Source organism: Pseudorca crassidens, chromosome 15, assembly GCF_039906515.1.
Source record: "Pseudorca crassidens isolate mPseCra1 chromosome 15, mPseCra1.hap1, whole genome shotgun sequence".
NCBI lineage: Eukaryota > Metazoa > Chordata > Mammalia > Artiodactyla > Delphinidae > Pseudorca > Pseudorca crassidens.
This window is the reverse complement of record NC_090310.1, coordinates 38,641,295-38,660,115: the sequence shown is the minus strand read 5'-3', so window position 1 is coordinate 38,660,115 and position 18,821 is coordinate 38,641,295. Positions and strand designations below refer to the sequence as shown.

General features: G+C 58.2%; 3 protein-coding genes across 9 annotated transcripts in view; 2 read left to right on the top strand and 1 right to left on the bottom strand.

The window, feature by feature from the left end:
• The window catches only part of RAB40C (RAB40C, member RAS oncogene family), a 30,723-nt gene extending 18,818 nt beyond the window's left edge, over positions 1-11,905 (top strand). For 2 of the 3 annotated variants that reach the window (XM_067707220.1, XM_067707221.1), the window contains exons 4-6: positions 8,891-8,968; positions 9,252-9,474; positions 10,007-11,905. In XM_067707220.1, the coding sequence (XP_067563321.1) occupies positions 8,891-8,968; positions 9,252-9,474; positions 10,007-10,287 (582 nt within the window). In that variant the 3' untranslated portion in view covers positions 10,288-11,905. Of the gene's footprint in view, positions 1-5,213; positions 5,524-8,890; positions 8,969-9,251; positions 9,475-10,006 lie in introns of all 3 variants that reach the window. The other variant, XM_067707219.1, reaches the window with a different exon arrangement.
• A 146-nt stretch (positions 11,906-12,051) lies between these two features.
• WFIKKN1 (WAP, follistatin/kazal, immunoglobulin, kunitz and netrin domain containing 1) lies at positions 12,052-16,325 on the top strand. Its single transcript, XM_067707218.1, has 2 exons — positions 12,052-14,023; positions 14,737-16,325. Exons 1-2 carry the CDS (start codon positions 13,853-13,855, stop codon positions 16,216-16,218), a joined length of 1,653 nt encoding a protein of 550 aa, XP_067563319.1. The 5' UTR covers positions 12,052-13,852; the 3' UTR covers positions 16,219-16,325.
• A 332-nt stretch (positions 16,326-16,657) lies between these two features.
• On the bottom strand, positions 16,658-18,445 carry METTL26 (methyltransferase like 26). 5 transcript variants are annotated; one of them, XM_067707222.1, is made up of 6 exons: positions 18,134-18,439; positions 17,819-17,981; positions 17,538-17,597; positions 17,114-17,181; positions 16,947-17,025; positions 16,658-16,867 (listed from the first exon to the last, which is right to left on the bottom strand). In XM_067707222.1, exons 1-6 carry the CDS (start codon positions 18,328-18,330, stop codon positions 16,820-16,822), a joined length of 615 nt encoding a protein of 204 aa, XP_067563323.1. In that variant the 5' UTR covers positions 18,331-18,439; the 3' UTR covers positions 16,658-16,819. The 5 variants fall into 5 exon arrangements, with proteins under 5 accessions (XP_067563323.1, XP_067563325.1, XP_067563324.1 ...); XM_067707224.1 differs by lacking the exon at positions 17,538-17,597 and having other exon boundaries at positions 18,134-18,441; XM_067707223.1 differs by lacking the exon at positions 17,819-17,981 and having other exon boundaries at positions 18,134-18,441.
• Between the last annotated feature and the right edge of the window lie 376 nt (positions 18,446-18,821).

Sequence of the window (18,821 nt, the reverse complement as noted above, 5' to 3'; positions counted from 1 at the left end):
GGGCCTCAGCCTTCAGAGGGTGCCAGGGCCCCATGAGCTCCTGTGGCCCTTGCTGCCCAGAGCTGCTGCAGGAGGTGTGTGGGAACCCTGTACTGTGGAGAGGTCCCCCATCACCTGGTTCACCAGGGATGACTTCTCCCTGTGCTGAGTGAGGAGGCTGCTGGAGTTCCCAGGCCAGCCGGTCTGGATCACTCATCAGACCGCGGGACTGGGAGCTGGAGCCGCCGTGGGAGGGGCTGCCACAGGTCCTAAAGGGCAGGGCATTAGCAGGGAGCGGAGATGGGGGCTGTCCCAGGCGGGGCCTGCCCTGGAAGAGCACCTAAGCTGTGGCCTGCGCAGGGGCGAGGGGGCTCACTGGGGGGCCTGGGGACTTGCTCGTCCCTCTCTGTGTCTCCTGGGCTCCCTACGACGGGCTTGCATGCTGACCGGGTCTGTTTGTGATTCAAGGCTGGAAGGAGGGGAAGAAGCAGTTGTGTGAATAGACCAGCTACCCACTCGCTGCTTCAGCGTGAGGGGACTGGATTCAAGACCAGCCCTGTCTGTGCAGGGCAGGGCCATGACCCCTTGGGCTTCTGGAATTGCTGAGGAGAGCCCTCAGTCAGCCCTGTCCAACCATTCTCCCCAAACAGGGTGCTCCGCCAGGGGGCCCATGGGCCCGTGTCAGGGCCTCTGGCTGTGTAGAGCCTGTCACCCCTTCAATCTGGCCTGGGTAGTGGGGAGCCCCGGGCGTCCTTTCTGCCTGGTGAGCAGGAATCGATGGTGTCTTCAGGTGACCAGGCTCCCCCTCCTGAGCCGGAGACGCTCAGGGGTGGTGAGAGCGCCTCTCTCCCTGCTGAGGTGTGAATGTGGGTGGAGGACCCTCAGGCTGGGCTCAGAGGCTCCAGACTGCAGTGGTGCTGCCTGTCCGCTGGCTCCACCCCCCAGTGTGTGCCTGGTGTGAGGGGCCGCAGAGGTGGTGCTTAACCTGGCAGTTCCACCTGGAGCAGCTGGTGCTGGGTGGTCAGGGACAGCAGCCCTCAGGTGTGGACGGCACTGGATGTGAGGTTAAGGAAGGACAAGGCCCTCACAGCCGGGCCCTCAGTGGATGCACGGGGAGCGCTTGAGCACCAAGGAGAATGTTCCGTGGGCTACCTTCTGTAGAGGAGGGACCCTGACAATGATTCATACATACAAGGAAGTGAGAAAGGCATGTTCCGAGGGGAGGTGTTCATTATTTCTGGACCATGGGATTACTGATGAGTTCTGTTGTCTTCCCTTTGCTTTTGAATGTTTCCCAGTTTTTTATGGCACACACATTGTTACTTTTTCGATAAAAAAAGAAAATGAGGAGATAAGGGGAGTAGTTACCTTGGGTTATGATAATTGGGCGATTGGGAAATATCAAGGAAGGTCCTGGGAGACTGAACCTGAATGGGCTCAGATGTCCGCTTGCTCGGATGTGAACATGGAGCAGGACAGAAGGGCACACCTGAGAACCTGGGGATTCGCCAGAGCACGCGCTTTGGGGAAGGGAACACCTTTACCACGTCCACATCCTCTCCAGAGCAATCAGCAGTCAGTGTGCATGTGTCGTTGCTTGCGCTTAATTCTGTGCTAATTCCAGAGGTTCTTGTTGCTTCTGGGCTGGAGGAGCCAGTTGCAGATTCTGAGTGCGCATCTCGGGCCTGGATGGTGGGTGGATAGGTGGTTTTTGGCTGCAAAGCTGACCGTGGGTGCTCCTACCTAAACAGTAGTGCTTCGCCTTTCCTGTTTCCATCCTGCTTGGTTGGTGTTTTCCAGATTTGGCACCAGCATGGCTTTGTGCAGCCCGATGGTGCAGACTGGTATAACTGTCTTCCCAAGTCTTGTTTTTCTTGTCTTGTCACCCTCCTACCCTCGGTTAAGAACAAAGAGGCCTTGCAGATCTCTCAGGGCCCAGGCCACAGAGCCACTGACCAACCCCTGGCCCTCTCTGTCTTGTGGCCCTTGTTTTCTGTTGCCGAGGTCTGAGGTGGCCACTCGTGGCTCAGGGGGAGAGCGGTCCCCTGCGCCAGTTCCCCCGGGGCTGTGCGTGTGGAGGGAGCCAGCGGTGGGCGATGTCCTGTTTAGTTGGGGTTTGGGATCAGCTGGATTAGGACGAGGGGGAGCTCAGTGAGGCACTGGTCTCCTGGAGGGAGGGTTTCAGGTTTCACGTGGAGAGCGGTCTGGGTGCCCAGTGAGTGCTGACTAGGACACCACCCTGCCAGTCGGCCCCGCCTGGGTGGGGCGCGTGTGGATCAACAGCTTTGACGGCTACTCCCCTTGTCAGTGCGCTGGCTTCTGGGCAGAGCCCATGCATATGAGTGTGGGCAGGTGTGTTCAGCCACAGTCTCTGGTTCCTTGGCAGCTTCACCACACAAATGCATTACTCACTCCAAAACTAACTTAATTAAAAACCGCACCTCTGTGCTTTAGTTGGGGTGGTGATTGCGCAGGTATATATATTTGTCCAAAGTCATCAAACTGTTCATACCTAAAACCTGTGCGTTTTTTTGGTGTATAAGGTCAATAAATCACCTTGGCAACAATAAGGGTGTGCACTCCTAGGCCCAAGCTCCACATCCAGAGATTCTCTCTTACAGCTCGAGTTATATGTATGTACTCAGAGGTTCATCGCTGATGTTTGTAATAAAATTAGGTGCATTACCTGAAACCCAACAGCAGTGCTAGCTGATGAGCCTGGCATGAGGTGCTGGCCGCTGTGGGGGAAGGGCCCTGCGGGTGCCAGGCGGTTTGCACCATGACCCAGTCCGGGTCAGGAAACGCCTGGGAGATGCTTGAAAGACAGGTGATTCCTGGGCGGGTTAAGGGACCAGAGCTTCTATTTATACCCTAGAGTACTTACTAACTTTTAAAAAGCTAAGCAAAAAAAAAGGAAAAGAAATATAGTGAGAATCTCTTTGCCCCTCCTCTGGCTCTTTGAGATACACAGCTGATTCTGGAGTCCTTTGAGGGGGTAGTCCTGGTAACCAGGAGCCTCATTTTGGTTTCTCAACTATCCCACCTGTGGTCGACCCTAGGTGTTTTTCCCTGCCAAGCCCATGATCACTTTGGTCCCCGTCTGCAGTGTGACCAGCTCTGTGTCCTTCCTCCTGTGACCTCTCTGTCATCACCCTGCCCTGTCAGACTTAGGTGGTGGTTGTTGGTGGTGGGCAGAGGCTGGTGCCAGCCAGGGGGAGCAGCCAAGGGCAGGCTCCTCCACAGCCTCAGGGTGCAGTTGAAGCCTGAACCCAAGAAATGGGCTTCTCCTCATTTGCTTGAGCTTTTAGGCCCGCCCCTCTTCTTTCCCCACCTGCCAGTACTGGCCCGAGCTTTCGCTAGGCTTGGTGGGTCTGTGTGATTGGCCGGGGCCCGTGAGAGCCTGCCAGCAAGATGCGGCGGCCCTGGGGAGGGCAACCAAGTGGGCTGTGACCACAGCCCTCCCCCAATGCCCCAGAGTCCAGCAGTGGCAGCCTCGCACCGATCTGATCAGTGGAGACCTGTGGAGGGGCGGCAGCAGTGACCTGGACAAACCATCTTTCTCTAGACTTTTATATATAGAACATCCTGGAGTCCACCATGATTGGGCAGTTGAATCTGAGTGGGAAGCTAATCATCAAAGCTCAACTTGGGGAGGATATTCAGCGAATTCCCATTCATAATGAAGATAATATTTATGATGAATTAGTGCTAATGATGCAGTGACTCTTCAGAGGAAAACTTCTGAGTAATGATGAAATTACAATAAAATATAAACATGAAGATGGAGATCTTATAACAGTTTTTGATAGTTCTGACCTTTCCTTTGCAATTCAGTGTAGTAGGATACTGAAACCGACATTATTTGTTAACTGCCAACCAACACCCCTTGAATCAAGTCAGGTGAAATACCTTCATCGAGAACTGATGGAGCTTCTAAATAAAGTGAATCACTTATTGGATAGCTTGGAACCACCTGGAGAACCAGGACCATCCACCAACATTCCTGAAAGTGATACTGTGAATGGTAGGGAAGAAAAGCCTGCTGCTAGAAAAGGACATTAAAAAAAGAAGCCTGCTGGGCTTCCCTGGTGGCGCAGTGGTTGAGAGTCCGCCTGCCGATGCAGGGGACACGGGTTCGGGCCCCGGTCCAGGAAGATCCCACATGTTGCGGAGCGGCTGGGCCCGTGAGCCGTGGCCGCTGAGCCTGTGCGTCCAGAGCCTGTGCTCCGCAACAGGAGAGGCTGCAACAGTGAGAGGCCCGCGTACCGCAAAAAAAAAAAAAAAAGGCCTGCTGCTTCTGATTCTTCTGGAAAACAGTCTACTCAGGTTATGGCAGCAAGTATGTCAGCTTTTGATCCTTTCAAAAACCAAGGTGAGGGACTTCCTTGGTGGTCAAGTGGTTAACACATTATTGCCCGGAGATGTATCAATATGTTTTTAGAGAGTGATACGATTAACATCAGCGTGCAAAGTTGTTAGAGCTTAAAATTGATCATGGGTTCATTATACAACTTACGATTGTCGTTTTCATTCACATTTTGCTCCGTTAGGTTTTTGTTCCAACCTTGTGTATATTATAAATGTAAAATTTTCAAAAATGACGCATCGCGAAATTTTGAGTGAAGTAGAATATTTCGGTGAATTTTATGCAGATGCTTTCTCTGATTGTCCAAGCGACATATACCCTAGTGTCTCAGAAGATGATAGTTCTTCAGACTATAGTTCTGATTCAGACGATGTGAATAGTAGACCAACAAAAAGACCAAAAACTTTAGTGATTGATTCTGATACGGAAAGTGAACATGAAACTCCTTTGCTTCTGCAGAAAAGTGGATCGAAGACAACATTTCTTGAAAATTAGAGGACTTTACAGGTGTGTCAGGTGTAACTATTGAATGTGATAACCCACAAAGTGTTAGTGAAATAGAAGAATTAACTTTTTGGCCGGCCAAACTAAAAATCGCCAGCCACAGGCGTTAAGTTTCTGCAAAAATCCTCCGGTCCGTAATGAGTTAAGACTCCATGCTCCCAATGCAGGGGGCCCAGGTTTGATCCCTGGTCGGGAACTAAGAGGCTGCATGCCACAACAAAGATCCTGCATGCCGCAGCTAAGACCCGGCGTGGTCAGATAAATAAATTAAATAAATAAATATCTAAGAAGAGAAAAAAAAACCAAGGTGAAATCAATAAAAATGTCCTGTCAGTGTTCGGCTTAACAGATGATCACGTTTCAGGGCCACCCAGTGCTCCTGCAGAAAGAAGACTGCTCAGGAACTCGCAACAGCATTGCTGCCTCCTCTGCAGCTTACCCACCAGGAATTCAGCCACAGCAGCCACCATGTACAGGAGCTCAGACTCAAGCAGGTCAGAGTGAAGGTCAGATGTGCCAGCAGTACCTGCAGCAGGCCGGCCATGGCACTCAGCAGCCACAGGCACCTCCCAGCCACTACAGCAGAATGGTATTCAGTATTCAGGCTGTATCGGCCAAATGCACCTCAACAGCCTCAGCAGTTCCAGGGACATGGCCAGCAACCAACTTCTCAGGTACCGGCTCCTGCCTTTTCTGGTCAGTCTCAGCAACTTGCCTGCTCACCCGGCTCAGCAGTACCAGGCGAGCAGTTACCCACCCTCCATAGACTTTCAACCCACTAGTTACACTGTGGCCCCTGCCTTACAACCCAGTATGGCTCCAAGCCAACCCGGGTCCTGTCAACCAAGACCAGGTTTCACTCTACCTCCTGGAAGGACCAAGTGGGTCTAATCCTTATGCACATAGCCGTCCTCCCTTCAGTTAGGGCTATACCCAACCTGGACCAGGTTATCGATAAAGAGGCTCCGTTACACTCCCAAAAGACTCTAATACTACTATTTTAATTCGTACTGAAGTACAGAAATTTAAAAAGCAGAGCATAGGGCTTCCCTGGTGGCGCAGTGGTTGAGAGTCTGCCTGCCGATGCAGGGGACGTGGGTTCGTGCCTCGGTCCGGGAGGATCCTACATTCCGCCGAGCGGCTGGGCCCGTGAGCCACGGCCACTGGGCCTGCACGTCCGGGGCCTGTGCTCCGCAGCAGGAGAGGCCACAGCAGTGAGAGGCCCCTGTACCAAAAAAAAAAAAAAAAAAGCAGAGCCTTTTTTTATGATATCATTGTTGCTGTTAATTGAAAGTATAATTTGCTGGGGAAATAAAAGACCAAAATGAAAGGTTTTTTTCCTCCCCTGCTTAAAAGTAGCAGCTTCCTAGTCATTTTGGAACACTACTCTTACATGTGCGCAAAGTGATTGACTTTTCTAGCTTACCTTGTCCAGAGGATATTAAAATGCTAGGTTGGGGACTTCCCTGGTGGCGCAGTGGTTGAGAATCCGCCTGCCAATGCAGGGGACACGGGTTTGAACCCTGGTCCGGTAAGATCCCACATGCCGCGGAGCAACTAAGCCCGTGCACCAGGGCTACTGAGCCTGCGCTCTAGAGCCCAGGAGCCACAACTACTGACGCCCGCACACCTAGAGCCCTTGCTCTGCAACAAGAGAAGCCACCACAATGGGAAGCCTGCGCACCGCAACGAAGAGTAGCCCCCGCTCACCACAACTGGAGAAAGCCCACATGCAGCAACGAAGAGCCAACGCAGCAAAAAATAATAAATTTATTAAAAAATAAATGCTAGGTTGAAGTTCAGCCATCTTACTTGACTTTTTACTATTAACACAATGTACTAAAGTAGATCCTTATTTTCTTTTTCCCCTCACTGCACGGCATGTGGGGTCTTAGTTCCCTGACCAGAGATTGAACCCATGCCGCCTGCAGTGGAAGCGCAGAGTCTTAACCACTGGACCGCCAGGGAAGTCCCCTAAAGTAGATCCCTTTGAGAACACAACTAGATATTATGTATAAAATGTAACATTGATAGGTTAATAAAGATGGTAGAATCCAAAAAATAAAAAAATTAATAATGTTACATAGGAAGCATAAGCAAGAAAGTAAGTCACCATCCAGCCCTTCCATGTGTGGTCACGTCCGTGGAAACCTTTTCTGTGTGGTGTGTGGAGTGCTTATACTTGTATTTTTTTAATTAATTTATTCATTTATTTAATTTTTGGCTGCGTTGAGTCTTCGCTGCTGCACGCGGGCTTTCTCTAGTTGCAGTGAGTGGGGGCTACTCTTTGTTGCGGGTGCAGGCTTCTCATTGTGGTGGCTTCTCTTGTTGCAGAGCACAGGCTCTGGGCCCGCGGGCTTCAGTAGTTGTGGCGCATAGGCTTAGTTTCTCCGCTGCATGGGATCTTCCCGGACCAGGGCTCGAACCCATGTCCCCTGCAATGGCAGGCGGATTCTTAACCACTGTGCCACCAGGGAAGCCCCTATACTTGTATTTTTTAAAAAACTGCCCTGTCTGTAACATTTGGGATCCGTGTTTGTCACCTTGCAGTCTGTTATGCATGTGATCAGCACAGGTGCTCTCAAGTGAACCCTTACTTTCATCGCCTGCCTGCCTGCCAGGGGAGTCTGCACCTCGCTGGACTGCTCAGCAGCCCTGGGGGCCACATGTTTAGTTTGTTTCCTGCTCTTTGTCTTACGAGCGATGCCGTGATGAGCATCTGGCAAAGCTGGTCTTTAGATATGTCCTCAATTATTTCTTAGAAGGGGGTTTCCAAGTTGGAAGGCGGGTGGCTCTACCCCCATCCCAACACCAAGGGAGAGGGCTTTGGTCCCTGTGCCCCCGGGAACAGGATGAATTCCTTGTCAGTGTACTCTGTCGACCACCACAGCAACCGATTCCCCTCCAGGCCTGGCATTCCTCCCTAGCAGGCAGCTCCGCCCTATTCTGCGCAAGACTTTCCATCCAGGGAGCAGGAGCCACCAGGATGGGTTAAAGTAATCTCAACCTTTGTCTTAACAGGACCTCATCTTCTGGAATTTGAAGGACATTTTTAAGGGGAAAGGCTTTAAAATTCCTCATTTTGAGATGGAGGGTGCCCTGTTCCTTCCATCTCAGCTGCACTTTTCTCCTCCCCTGTGTGTGATAGAGACGTGGACTGAATGAAGAAGACTTCCTGGGATGGGGAGGGGTGTGAGTCCTGCTTGGGGTTGGGTTCTGGAGGAGACTGCTTCAGGGTGGGATGTAAGGCCAGAGTGGGCTTGGGGGCCACACTCACTTGCTGGAGTTGCCTTCCTGAGGCTTGTGACAGGTCCCCGCTGAGATGTACCAGGCACAGACGACAAGGAGAGCTGAGCAGATGGAGTAATTGGTCTCTAAGGAACGTGACAGGAAAGTCCCTGCAGCACGCCCTCTGTGCGGCTTGTGGGGGCAGCTGCCAGAGTGACTGGAGTCCTCAGCAAGTGTGGGTTGGAAAACTTAGAAACACCTCTGCTCGGTGCCCCCCGGGAAGAATGCACTGCTGGGTAGTGTGGCGATACAGCCCCTCACCATACGTGGTCCTTTGTGCACCTGTCTTAGGTCGAGTGACTTTTAAATGATCACAGGGTAATACAACGTGCTTGGAGGACTTTTTCAGTGCTTGAAAGACACTGAAAAAATGCCAGTTCTGCCCCAGCTGAGTCCTCAGGGGGAGGGAGGAGGCAGTATTGAGTCCACGAGATCCCTGACAGTCAGGCAGCCCACACACACAGGCAGCGTCCAGGGCCACAGGGCCAGGCCATGGTGAGGAGACAGGGACAGGGCTAGCTGAACCCTGTGCACAGAGCCGCCCTGAAACGCAAAGAGGAAAGCTCAAAGCACATTTCCCGCGATGCCACCTGTTGAGTAAACTGTATGGTCCACCTGACAGCTGTCTGGCTGGTGCCCCAGTGTCCCTGGCCCTGCCTGTGCTGGGAGGGAGCGGTGTAGGGCCAAGCCTGAACCAGACCCCTTCCATCCGGGCGGCCCCTGGGCCTCGTAATGCCCGCGTTTCCCTTGCAGGGGATCCTTCTGGTGTATGACATCACCAACCGCTGGTCCTTCGACGGCATTGACCGGTGGATCAAGGAGATCGATGAGGTAGGTGTGCTCCTGTGGACACCCCCTTCCAGGGTCACCCCCTCCCCAGCATGTGCGCTCACATCCCCCATGAGGAGACTCTGTTACCCCCATTTTCAGCCCCTCCTGTGCCCCAGCTCTGCATCTTCTCATGCACTGACTGCTATGGCACTCTCCCAGTGGGGTCCTGTGCCCCAAGGAGCCCCATCTCATCAGAGAAGCGACAGAGGGCCCCCCCGGGGGGGCAGCACAGAGAGGGGGCGTCCCACGTTCTTGCCTCTGCTGAGTCCTGTGCGCTACCTAGCATGCACCCGGGGTCCCCCGGATCCTGGTTGGGAACCGGCTGCACCTGGCCTTCAAGCGGCAAGTCCCGACAGAGCAGGCGCGTGCCTACGCGGAGAAGAACTGCATGACCTTCTTCGAGGTCAGCCCACTGTGCAACTTCAACGTCATCGAGTCCTTCACTGAGCTGTCCCGCATCGTGCTTATGCGGCACGGCATGGAGAAGATCTGGAGGCCCAACCGAGGTGAGGAGTGTGCCCAGCGGGGCCGGCTGTGGGGCTGGGGGTGTGGCTCAGGAGGGGCGGGGCCGTGACTGACCTGTCCCACCCCCAGCAGGCGGACAGGTTCCAGGCTCCGCCTCCCAGGCCCTTGGACTCAGCAGTCCCACCAGAACAGAGCTGCCAAGGCGGCCAGGGAAGCTCAGTAGTCGCCCAGGCTGAGGGGCTGGAGGTCTAGCCGCCGAGCCCTGCAGGGTCTCCCAGGGCACCTCTCAGTGTGCCGTGGCTCCGGGGATGAAACGGGAGCAGGGCGTCCAGTGGCTGCTCTCTGCATGCCTGGGGCAGGAGCAGGGTCCGGGGGTTTTCTGGTTCAGGAGCCCTGGGAGCTTTGCAGACCTCCCCAATCCCCAGCCCCTTCTAGGCGTCAGTTGTGCTTACCTTCTGGCGAGATTGCCACTGGCCACCGAGATCTACCCGCGCCTCACGCCCACCTGCCCATGGTCTGATCCCCTCCCCACGGTCTGACCCCGCCCCCCCATCTTCTGACCCCCACCTGCAGTGTTCAGTCTGCAGGACCTCTGCTGCCGGGCCATCGTTTCCTGCACCCCCGTGCACCTCATCGACAAGCTCCCGCTTCCTGTCACCATCAAGAGCCACCTCAAGTCTTTCTCGATGGCCAATGGCATGAACGCTGTTATGATGCACGGGCGCTCCTACTCACTGGCTACTGGAGCAGGGGGCGGCGGCAGCAAGGGCAACAGCCTCAAGCGGTCCAAGTCCATCCGACCACCCCAGAGCCCACCCCAGAACTGCTCGCGGAGCAACTGCAAGATCTCCTAGCTCGGCAGGCTGTGCCCCATCCAGATGCACTCTGGGAGGGCTCACGCTTGGGGAGTGCTCCTGGCTGGGCGCTGGGCCCAGCGCTGTGTGCAGGGAAAACTTTGGCCACACAGTCCCTCCTGGGAAGCGTGGGGATGCCCCTAGTAGGCTGGTGGTCTCAGCCAGACCAGCTCCACAGGACAGTGGAGGGCCATGCTGCTGGGATGGTGGCAGATCACGCCCAGGACCCCGAGGTGTGGCTGAGAAGACCCCTGGAGGCGGCTCTGCCTGGCCCCAGCCGTGAGGGGGCTGTCCCTGGGGACTGGGAGACCAGGTTCCCTTTCTTATTTATGTAAAAGATGGTTCACCCCTTTTGTACATTTTTAAAGGACCAGCAGGGAAGCCTCCGTGCAACCACGCGGTGAGCCCATGACAGCTGAGGGGATGAGCTTTGGGACATTGGGAGAGAGGAGGTGTTTGAGGCAAAGATGGGAAAGAATCCACCATCAAGGCTTGAATCTGAATTCACATAACACTTCACATGGGGCTATGGGCTGTGTGGGGGCCAGTGGAGAACATGTGGAAGCTTTGGGCAGCAATCTTGGACTCCCCAGCTACATGCATTGGCCTTTCTGAGCATGGTGGTCAGTGTGCCCGCCATGTGCTGAGGGTGCGGGCCCCAGTAGTCTGCGTGGTGGAGCTGCAGTTTCCAGGGCTCCCGCCGGCCTTCCTGGATGACATCCGTGTGTGTCATGGAGCTACGGGGTTCAGAGCCAGGGGCGACTCGCAGGTTCCCACGTTGCTTGGAAAAGGGGAAGCGGGGTGCACCCCCCACGTCCCTCCCCAGCTCCCTCTCTCCCTACGTGGGGGCCATCAACCTTCGTTCTGTGATTCTGCACCTTCAGTTCCGTTTACATCTGTTGCTGCATGAAACTGGCTCGGCGTCTCTCCGAGTTGACACAGAGCTATTTGTAGGCAGTGCTCACTGGGGCCACCAGGCCCTGGGCAAGTCTGGACTGAGCCTGCCCCACTTGCCTCCTGGGGTGTCTAGACCCTTCTCTGGCCAGCTTCTGTCTTCTGACCTTGGGTGTGATCCCATAGCTGCTCCTCACCCAGTTGCACCCCTCTGTGAGGTCACATGTCACCAAAACCTTTCTCACCCGTTTCTTAGTGGTGGACGCTGAGCCCCTCCTCGAGGACCCACCGGCCAGCCTGAGCTGGAGGCCTGGCCTCCTTCCATCCACCTGGCTGGTGACGTGGCCACAGGTCACTGGTGCTCAACTCTACCTCCTGCCCACGGGCCCCTCCCTGGCCTGTGACCCCCTTGCTCGGGACTGTTCTGTGGTGGGTGCCCCGAGGGCTGCTGTTATAGGAGGTGAGGTGGGGAGGGGCTGCAGCGCCTGTGAGCAGGATCCTGGCTGAGGCCTGGCTGCCAGCAGGGTTGGGTGGGCAGAGGAGGCCCCACCCATCCTGTCCTGCCAGCAGGAGCCCCTTCTTTGGACATTGTTTTGAGGAAACGGACGATCCTGCATTCACCATATCAACACTACCCTTTGCTGCTGTCCACACTTGCACTATTCCTGGGCTCGTTTTGGACAGTTTTAGTTTCTTTGTGTAGTAAACATAATTCAGCTCTGGCCTCCAGGTTGCATTGTGAGTGAATGAAAGTCTGGCTTTAACCCACTGGGCTGAGTGGCGGTTGGAGGGGTGGCACTGCAGAGGGCTGCTTTGTTCCTGCTCCATCCCCCATGACTCCCTTGCTGAGCTCCGAAGGGTTTCAGGCCTCCCTGCGTTTCTAGGTGGACCTGGAAGCAGCTTTCCCCAGCTGTTCCTGCCTGTGCAGTAGTTCAACCCATGGCCGCTGGGAGCATCTGCTGCCTGCTGCCCCCAGGGCCAGAACCTGGGATACTGAGCCCTCACTAGTGTCCTGGGCAGGGCCTACCAGGTTCCCTCTGCTGCTTGAGCAGGTGGTGGACCAGAAGAACTGTCCCCCGAGACTCACCACAACTGAGAACCCAGGCCTTGGGGCCAGCACCCTCCGTGGGAGAGCCACCCACTTAAAAGGGTATGTAGGGCTCAGCTCAGGGGTGCGGCAGACGCCCTGGAGGTCAGCAGGGCTGGGGTTAGGGGGGCAGTTGCTCTGAACGTAGCCCACACGGTTGAAGACCACTGCCTGTGGCTGTGGCTATACAGGGCAGGGGACCCATGGTGTCCTCCACACCTGGGGTGTCTCTTGGTCTCATTTGGACCAAACCAGGCTCTTATTGCCCTGCCTCTCAGGTCAGCCAGTCAGACACAGGGTCACAGGACACTCTCCCATCCAGTCTCAGAGCAGGCACTCCTGGGGCCCCAGACCCCTGGGAAAAGCACATTCTCGCGGTGGCTGCGTTTGATCTCCCCGCTGCCCCCACGCCCAGGAGGAGCTTCCATCCTTCCTGAATGTCACGGGCCTGGAGGGGCAGGCGAAGACCTTTGGGTCCTTGCAGTTCCTTAAGCTCTCCTGGGACACGCTGTTCTCAGGGTGCTCTTAGATGCCCTTGATCTCTCTCAGGACTGTGCTGCCCCACGCAGGGCCACACACAGCCGCTGAGATTCAGATCAGTCCAAGTAAACACCCTCACCGCGTCTCTAGTGTCCACAGCCCTTGTGACCGGCGCCTGTGCCGGCCAGCACACACAGACCGTTCCCTCCCTGTCCACTGCTCTAGTACCCCACTTTTTTGGCAAGCACCATAACCCTTTGAGGAAGGGCCTGGACCAGGAGACAGGTGCCTGGGTTTCAGAAGGGGCAGGAAGCAGGCTCTCTAAATGCAAAGTTCTGCCATGCGTCAGCCTCCCCCAGGCCGTGCCCATCAGGTACGTTTGTGCTGCAAAGGCTTCACCTCCAGCAGGAAGGGTTTAGATTTGACCCCAAGACCTGCTGGCACGGTGTGACCACGAGAAGGGGTATGGGGAAGGTTGTGGAATCTTCCTTGGGAAGGGAGCAGAACCCCACCGTTGCTGGGCTTAACACAGAGCCCCTGCACCTTTGCCTGGACATAGTGACTACCAGGTGGCAGTCCAGCCTGGCCTGCTCTGGGGAAGACCCAGGCCCAGGGTTGGATGGGGGAGCCAGAGGGGTTGGCCAGCCCTGCCCCCTCTTGCAGGCCAGCTTTGATCCCAGGGCCTGGAGGGAGGAGGGGCTCCGGTTACAGCGTTTCCCCCTCCTCTCTCCGGCCGGAGCCGCCCTTCTCCGCCCCTTGGTGACCCTCATGGCCAGTGTCTCTGTGCTCCTGGGCGCTGGCCCCTCCCCAGCCTTCCTCTCCTCTCCCCGCCCCCTGCCCTGAGCTGACCAGAGGGGCCAGGAGGGGGAGGGGCCGGTGCCACAGGCACAGACTCAGCTCGGAGAGACCCGGAACCCACCCAGCCTGAGACTTGAGCGTCTGCTGTGAGCTCCAACCTTGGGGGACAGAGGGGAGTCCAGGGGCAGGGGGCAGGGGCACCGATCACAGATCTGGGAGGGTGGATGCCTGCAGGGAGTGGGGATCGGCAGGGCCTGAGGAGGGGCTAGCGGCCACACCCCCCCACCCCCTGGTCCCTCGGTCCCCATGCCGGCCCTGAGGCCACTCCTGCTGCTGTTGCTCCTGGTTGGGCTGACTGCGGGGGCCAGCCTGCCGCCGGGGCCCAGGAGCCACCCGGGTGTGTGCCCCAACCAGCTCAGCCCCAACCTGTGGGTGGACGCCCAGAGCACCTGTGAGCGTGAGTGCGTCAGAGACCAGGTGAGCACAGGCACTGTCACCACTGGCCCAGCTTGGGGGGCGGGGAGACAGACTACGTTGGGGGCCCCTGGTCAGCATGGGAGAAGCCAGGACCTCCCCCACGCCCCAGGCCTTGCCTGCAGAGGGGACCCTCAACCCTGGAAGTCACTTCCTCCTCAGGCTCCCCACTCTTCTGCTGGGGTTTCACACTGTGCTCCATATGAGGGGCCCTGGGGACAGCCGCCCCGTCTTTGCCTTCACATCTGAAAACTGGAGGCCCCCTTCTCACTTCTCAGACCTGCCCACCCCCACCCTGCAACTAGCTGTTTTCAGGTCCAGCGGGGCAGAGAGGCGGGAACCTGTTTGGAGGTCCCGCCTTTGCAGCCCAGCCCTGCACCACTGCAGTGGCCTTGAGCACTTTTACGTCCTCCCGGAGCCTCAGTGTCCTCATGGGTATGATGGGATAACAAAAAAAGCTGCTCTGGTGGCCAGGGGTCTGAGGATTCCGTGAGGTCCAGTGAGATGACCTATGTGATGGGTGCGCCAGGCAGTTGTAGTTCATTGTCCAGATGGAAAGCAAACCTGCAGACCTGCTCGGCTCCCAGAGGGGAAACAGATTCAGGGAGAGGCAGCAGGGGACTCACCACTGCCCTCGCTGGGCATGCTGGGGCAGGGCTGAAGGGGGAGGGGTATTTGGGTGTCCGCTGAGCTGTCCGCTCCCGCCCCCTCCACAGGACTGCGCTGCCACTGAGAAGTGCTGCACCAACGTGTGTGGGCTGCAGAGCTGCGTGGCAGCCCGCTTCCCTGACAGCGGCCTGGCCACACCCAAGCTGGCGGCCTCATGTGATGGCTTCGTGTGCCCACAGCAGGGCTCCGACTGCGACATCTGGGATGGGCAGCCTGTGTGCCGCTGCCGTGACCGCTGTGAGAAGGAGCCCAGCTTCACCTGCGCCTCGGACGGCCTCACCTACTACAACCGCTGCTACATGGATGCAGAGGCCTGCCTGCGTGGCCTCCGCCTGCACGTCGTGCCCTGCAAGCATGTCCTCAGCAGGCCACCCAGCAGCCCCGGGCCCCCCGAGACCACCGCCCGCCCGACACCCGGGGATGCCCTGGTGCCACCTGCCCTCTACAGCAGCCCCTCCCCACAGGCAGTGTATGTAGGGGGCACAGCCAGCCTCCACTGTGACGTCAGTGGCCGCCCGCCACCCGCTGTGACCTGGGAGAAGCAGAGTGACCAGCGGGAGAACCTGATCATGCGGCCAGACCAGATGTATGGCAACGTGGTGGTCACGAGCATCGGGCAGCTGGTGCTTTACAATGCCAGGCCAGAGGACGCCGGCCTCTACACGTGCACCGCGCGCAATGCCGCTGGCCTGCTGCGGGCCGACTTCCCGCTCTCCGTGGTCCAGCGGGAGCCGGCCGAGGACGGGGCTCCAGTGGCCGCCGCCCTAGCCCAATGCCTACCCACCACGCAGGCCTGTGTCGGCACCCCCTCTGGCCAGGTCCTTTGGCACTTTGACCCGCAGCGGGGTGGCTGCATGACCTTCCCAGTTGGCAGCTGTGCCGGGGGTGCCCAGGGCTTCGAGACCTATGAGGCGTGCCAGCAGGCCTGCGCCCGTGGCCCCAGGGACGCCTGCGTGCTGCCGGCCGTGCAGGGCCCCTGCCAGGGCTGGGAGCCGCGCTGGGCCTACAGTCCGCTGCTACAGCAGTGCCACCCCTTTGAGTACAGCGGCTGCGAGGGCAATGGCAACAACTTCGAGAGCCGCGAGAGCTGCGAGGACGCCTGCCCCGTACCGCGGACACCGCCCTGCCGGGCCTGCCGTCTCCGGAGCAAGCTGGCGCTCAGCCTGTGCCGCAGCGACTTCGCCATCGTGGGGCGGCTCACGGAGGTGCTGGAGGAGCCCGAGGCGGGCGGCGGCGGCGGCATCGCTCGCGTGGCCCTGGACGACGTGCTCAAGGATGACAAGATGGGCCTCAGGCTCTTGGGCACCAAGTACCTGGAGGTGACGCTGAGCGGTATGGACCGGGCCTGCCCCTGCCCCAACGTGACGGCTGGCGACAGCCCGCTGGTCATCATGGGCGAGGTGCGAGACGGCGTGGCCATGCTGGATGCGGGCAGCTACGTCCGCGCAGCCAGCGAGAAGCGCATCAAGAAGATCTCGGAGCTGCTAGAGAGGAAGGCCTGCGAGCTGCTCAACCGCTTCCAAGACTAGCCCGCCCACTCGCCCCACCCCGCCCTCCCCACAAACCACCCACTCCCGGCCCGCCCCGCCCTCCCCGCCCTCCGCCTGAATAAAAGCGTCCTGGACCTCATAACCTGCCTGTGCTGGGGGTCCTGCCACCACACGAGGATTTGGCTCCAGTCTGAGGTCACCAGGGAGCACCAGTGAGAACCAGCCTCTGAAGTGGGTATCACCTCCCATGGCTGGAGGGCCAGGCAGCCAGCTCAGTCGTGTCTCAGCAGCCCCTGGGTCCTTCCTCCCTCCCTCCCCTCTCTGCCCGAGTGGAGCAGCAGAGTCCAGGATGCCCCCAAGCCCTGACCCACAGGCCAGACCCTTCTTGTCCCCAGAATGGAACCCTTGGAGACACAGCCTGCCCACCCAGCACCCTGCAGGAGTGCTCCCAGGAGGAGGCATGGCAGATACCAGCAAGGGGACAGCAGGAAACACTTTATTCCCAGGCTCTTAGCAGCCCTGTGGCCACTAGCTAAGAATCCCCAGTCTGGGGAGGGCCAGTCCCCATAGTCTGGCCCAGGGTGGTAGGGGCTGGTGATCTGGGTTTGTCCCAGGGACACAGGCATGGCGGAGAAGGGGTTTACTCTTTCCGGAAAATGAGGCACTTGTTGTTGGCTGGCATGTCCACCTGGGGGAGATACTTTGGCTGGAGAAGCTGCTCCTGGTCCCCAGGGAGGCTGCCTGTGACCACAGTCCTCCCCACTTACCATCCTCTCCAGGAACAGCTGGCTGGCCTGGCCCAGGTTCTCCAGAAGGGCCGTGTCCCGCAGCCCCCACTCTGGGTTCCTGCAGGAGAGAAGGAGGTGGAATCGGCCTGGGGGTCTACCCAGCCCACCTGCCCCCCAACCAAACCCCCTACCCACCCAGCTCTGACCTGCGTCTGAGGGTGAGGTCAAAGTCCACGTTACTCTGGGGAGAAATCTTCCCATTGATGGCATAGGGCTGTGGAGACAGAGAACACGATTCTGTCCACTATCCACAGGCTCAGCCATCCCCTGTCATCCACTGGGCAGACTTGCAGGATGGCACCCACAGAATGGAAAGGACACACCCCTCATTGCTTCCCAGAGCGGGACAGCTGAGGACCAGCTGCTGAGCCAACGGGGTGCAGAAAGACTGGCAGATGACAGGAGTGTTGGAGAGGGGAGGGCCTGGGTGTGTTTCAGTGATAATGGGAAGCTGGGGAAAAGGGCAACTGAAAATACGGAGACAAGAAAGGAGTCCTGAAAGGCGGGGACAGCCAAGGCTAGCTGGGGTGGTCCTGCCAGGAGAGGCCCATCTCAGGCAGGAGCACTCACCCCATAGGTGATGAGGAGCGCCTTGCGTTTGAGCAGGTGTCCTGCTGCTCTGAAGAGCCCCTGGGAGGTGCGGGAAGCAGGAGAGCAGTGAGGAGCCTTCCCCAGGGCCCAAAAGAGCCCTGGGCCCAGTACTGGAATCTCAGCCTGACCTCCCCCGGCCTGAGTGCCCTGTCTCTGATTCAGGGCAAACCTGGCATCCCGCTCCCTCCCAGTGCAGGGGAAGGAATGCCGCACGACGCAGGTGGGTGGCCCCTGGGTAGCTCACCCACGCTCCCACAGACCTCGGTGCAGCTCAGGGGGCTGATGTGGCTCATGTTGATGCAGAGTAGCAGGTCCAAAGATTGCGGCAGGATCCCGCCCCACTGCTCCCAATCCCACCTCACGTCCAGGTACAGCGGGGCCTTCACGTTGGGCAGTCCCTGGGCCTGAGTGGTGGCCAAGATGCTGCGGGAAGGCAGCCCGTGGGTGGGGTGGCCTGTGCAGCCATTTCTGCAACACTACTTGGGGGAGGCTTAGAGGGATCACAATAGCGTGGGGATCCAGGGCAGCGGGACGGGGCACATTTTCACCCCCGGGGTCCCGCCTTCCCGCCGCACCTGTCCAGGCAGCGCTGGTCCACGTCGGACGGCTGCCACTCGGCGTGGGGAAAGGCCCGCGCGAAGTGGGCCGTGTGCTGGCCAGAGCCCGAGGCCACCTCGAGCACGCGGACGCCGCGCTGGGCCGGGTCCACGTACTGCTGCAGCACGCGCAGGATGGGTTCCTTGTTCCGTTCGGCGGCCGCCGCCACCAGCATCTTCTAGTCCCGCGCGGCGGGGCCCGTTACGAGTGTTAGTCCAGCACCGCCGGGCCCGTCGGGAGTAGTGGTCCGGCACCGCGGGGCCCGTCGGGAGTGGTGCTGTGGTTCGCGGGGCCCGTCGGGAGTGGTAGTCCGGCACCGCGGGGCCCGTCGGGAGCTGTGGCCTAGCCGCCGAGCAGCCGGCGCCCCCCCCCACACCCACAGACTACAATTCCCAGGAGGACACGCGCCGCGCCTTAAAGGCCCCGCAGCCGCAGAGGCGGGTAGCGAGCCGCGGCCTCCGCAGGGGGACGGGGCGAGGAGCTTGGGGGGACTGGTTTACAGGCACCCATTGGCTCAGCACCCCGTGCCCGTGGCTGTCCTGGCACATTTTCATAGCGCTTGTTACTCCAAAGTAGTCTCGTTCGTGTCGCATCGGAATGGGATACTTCCCTCTAGTCTTTCTTTCCTTTATGAAATCTCTCGGGGTTTTTTTGAGTTGAGGGGAA

Bases quoted from the DNA above. Each gene is read 5' to 3' on its own strand.
- METTL26 (XM_067707222.1), bottom strand. From the start codon at position 18,330: ATGCTGGTGGCGGCGGCCGCCGAACGGAACAAGGAACCCATCCTGCGC. The intron at 17,598-17,818 runs GTCTGTGGGAGC...CGCACCTCCCAG, and splicing joins GCCCCCTGAGCTGCACCGAG to GGGCTCTTCAGAGCAGCAGG. The intron at 17,026-17,113 runs GTCAGAGCTGGG...TCTCTCCTGCAG, and splicing joins GACCTCACCCTCAGACGCAG to GAACCCAGAGTGGGGGCTGC.
- WFIKKN1 (XM_067707218.1), top strand. From the start codon at position 13,853: ATGCCGGCCCTGAGGCCACTCCTGCTGCTGTTGCTCCTGGTTGGGCTG. The intron at 14,024-14,736 runs GTGAGCACAGGC...CCCCCTCCACAG, and splicing joins GTGAGTGCGTCAGAGACCAG to GACTGCGCTGCCACTGAGAA.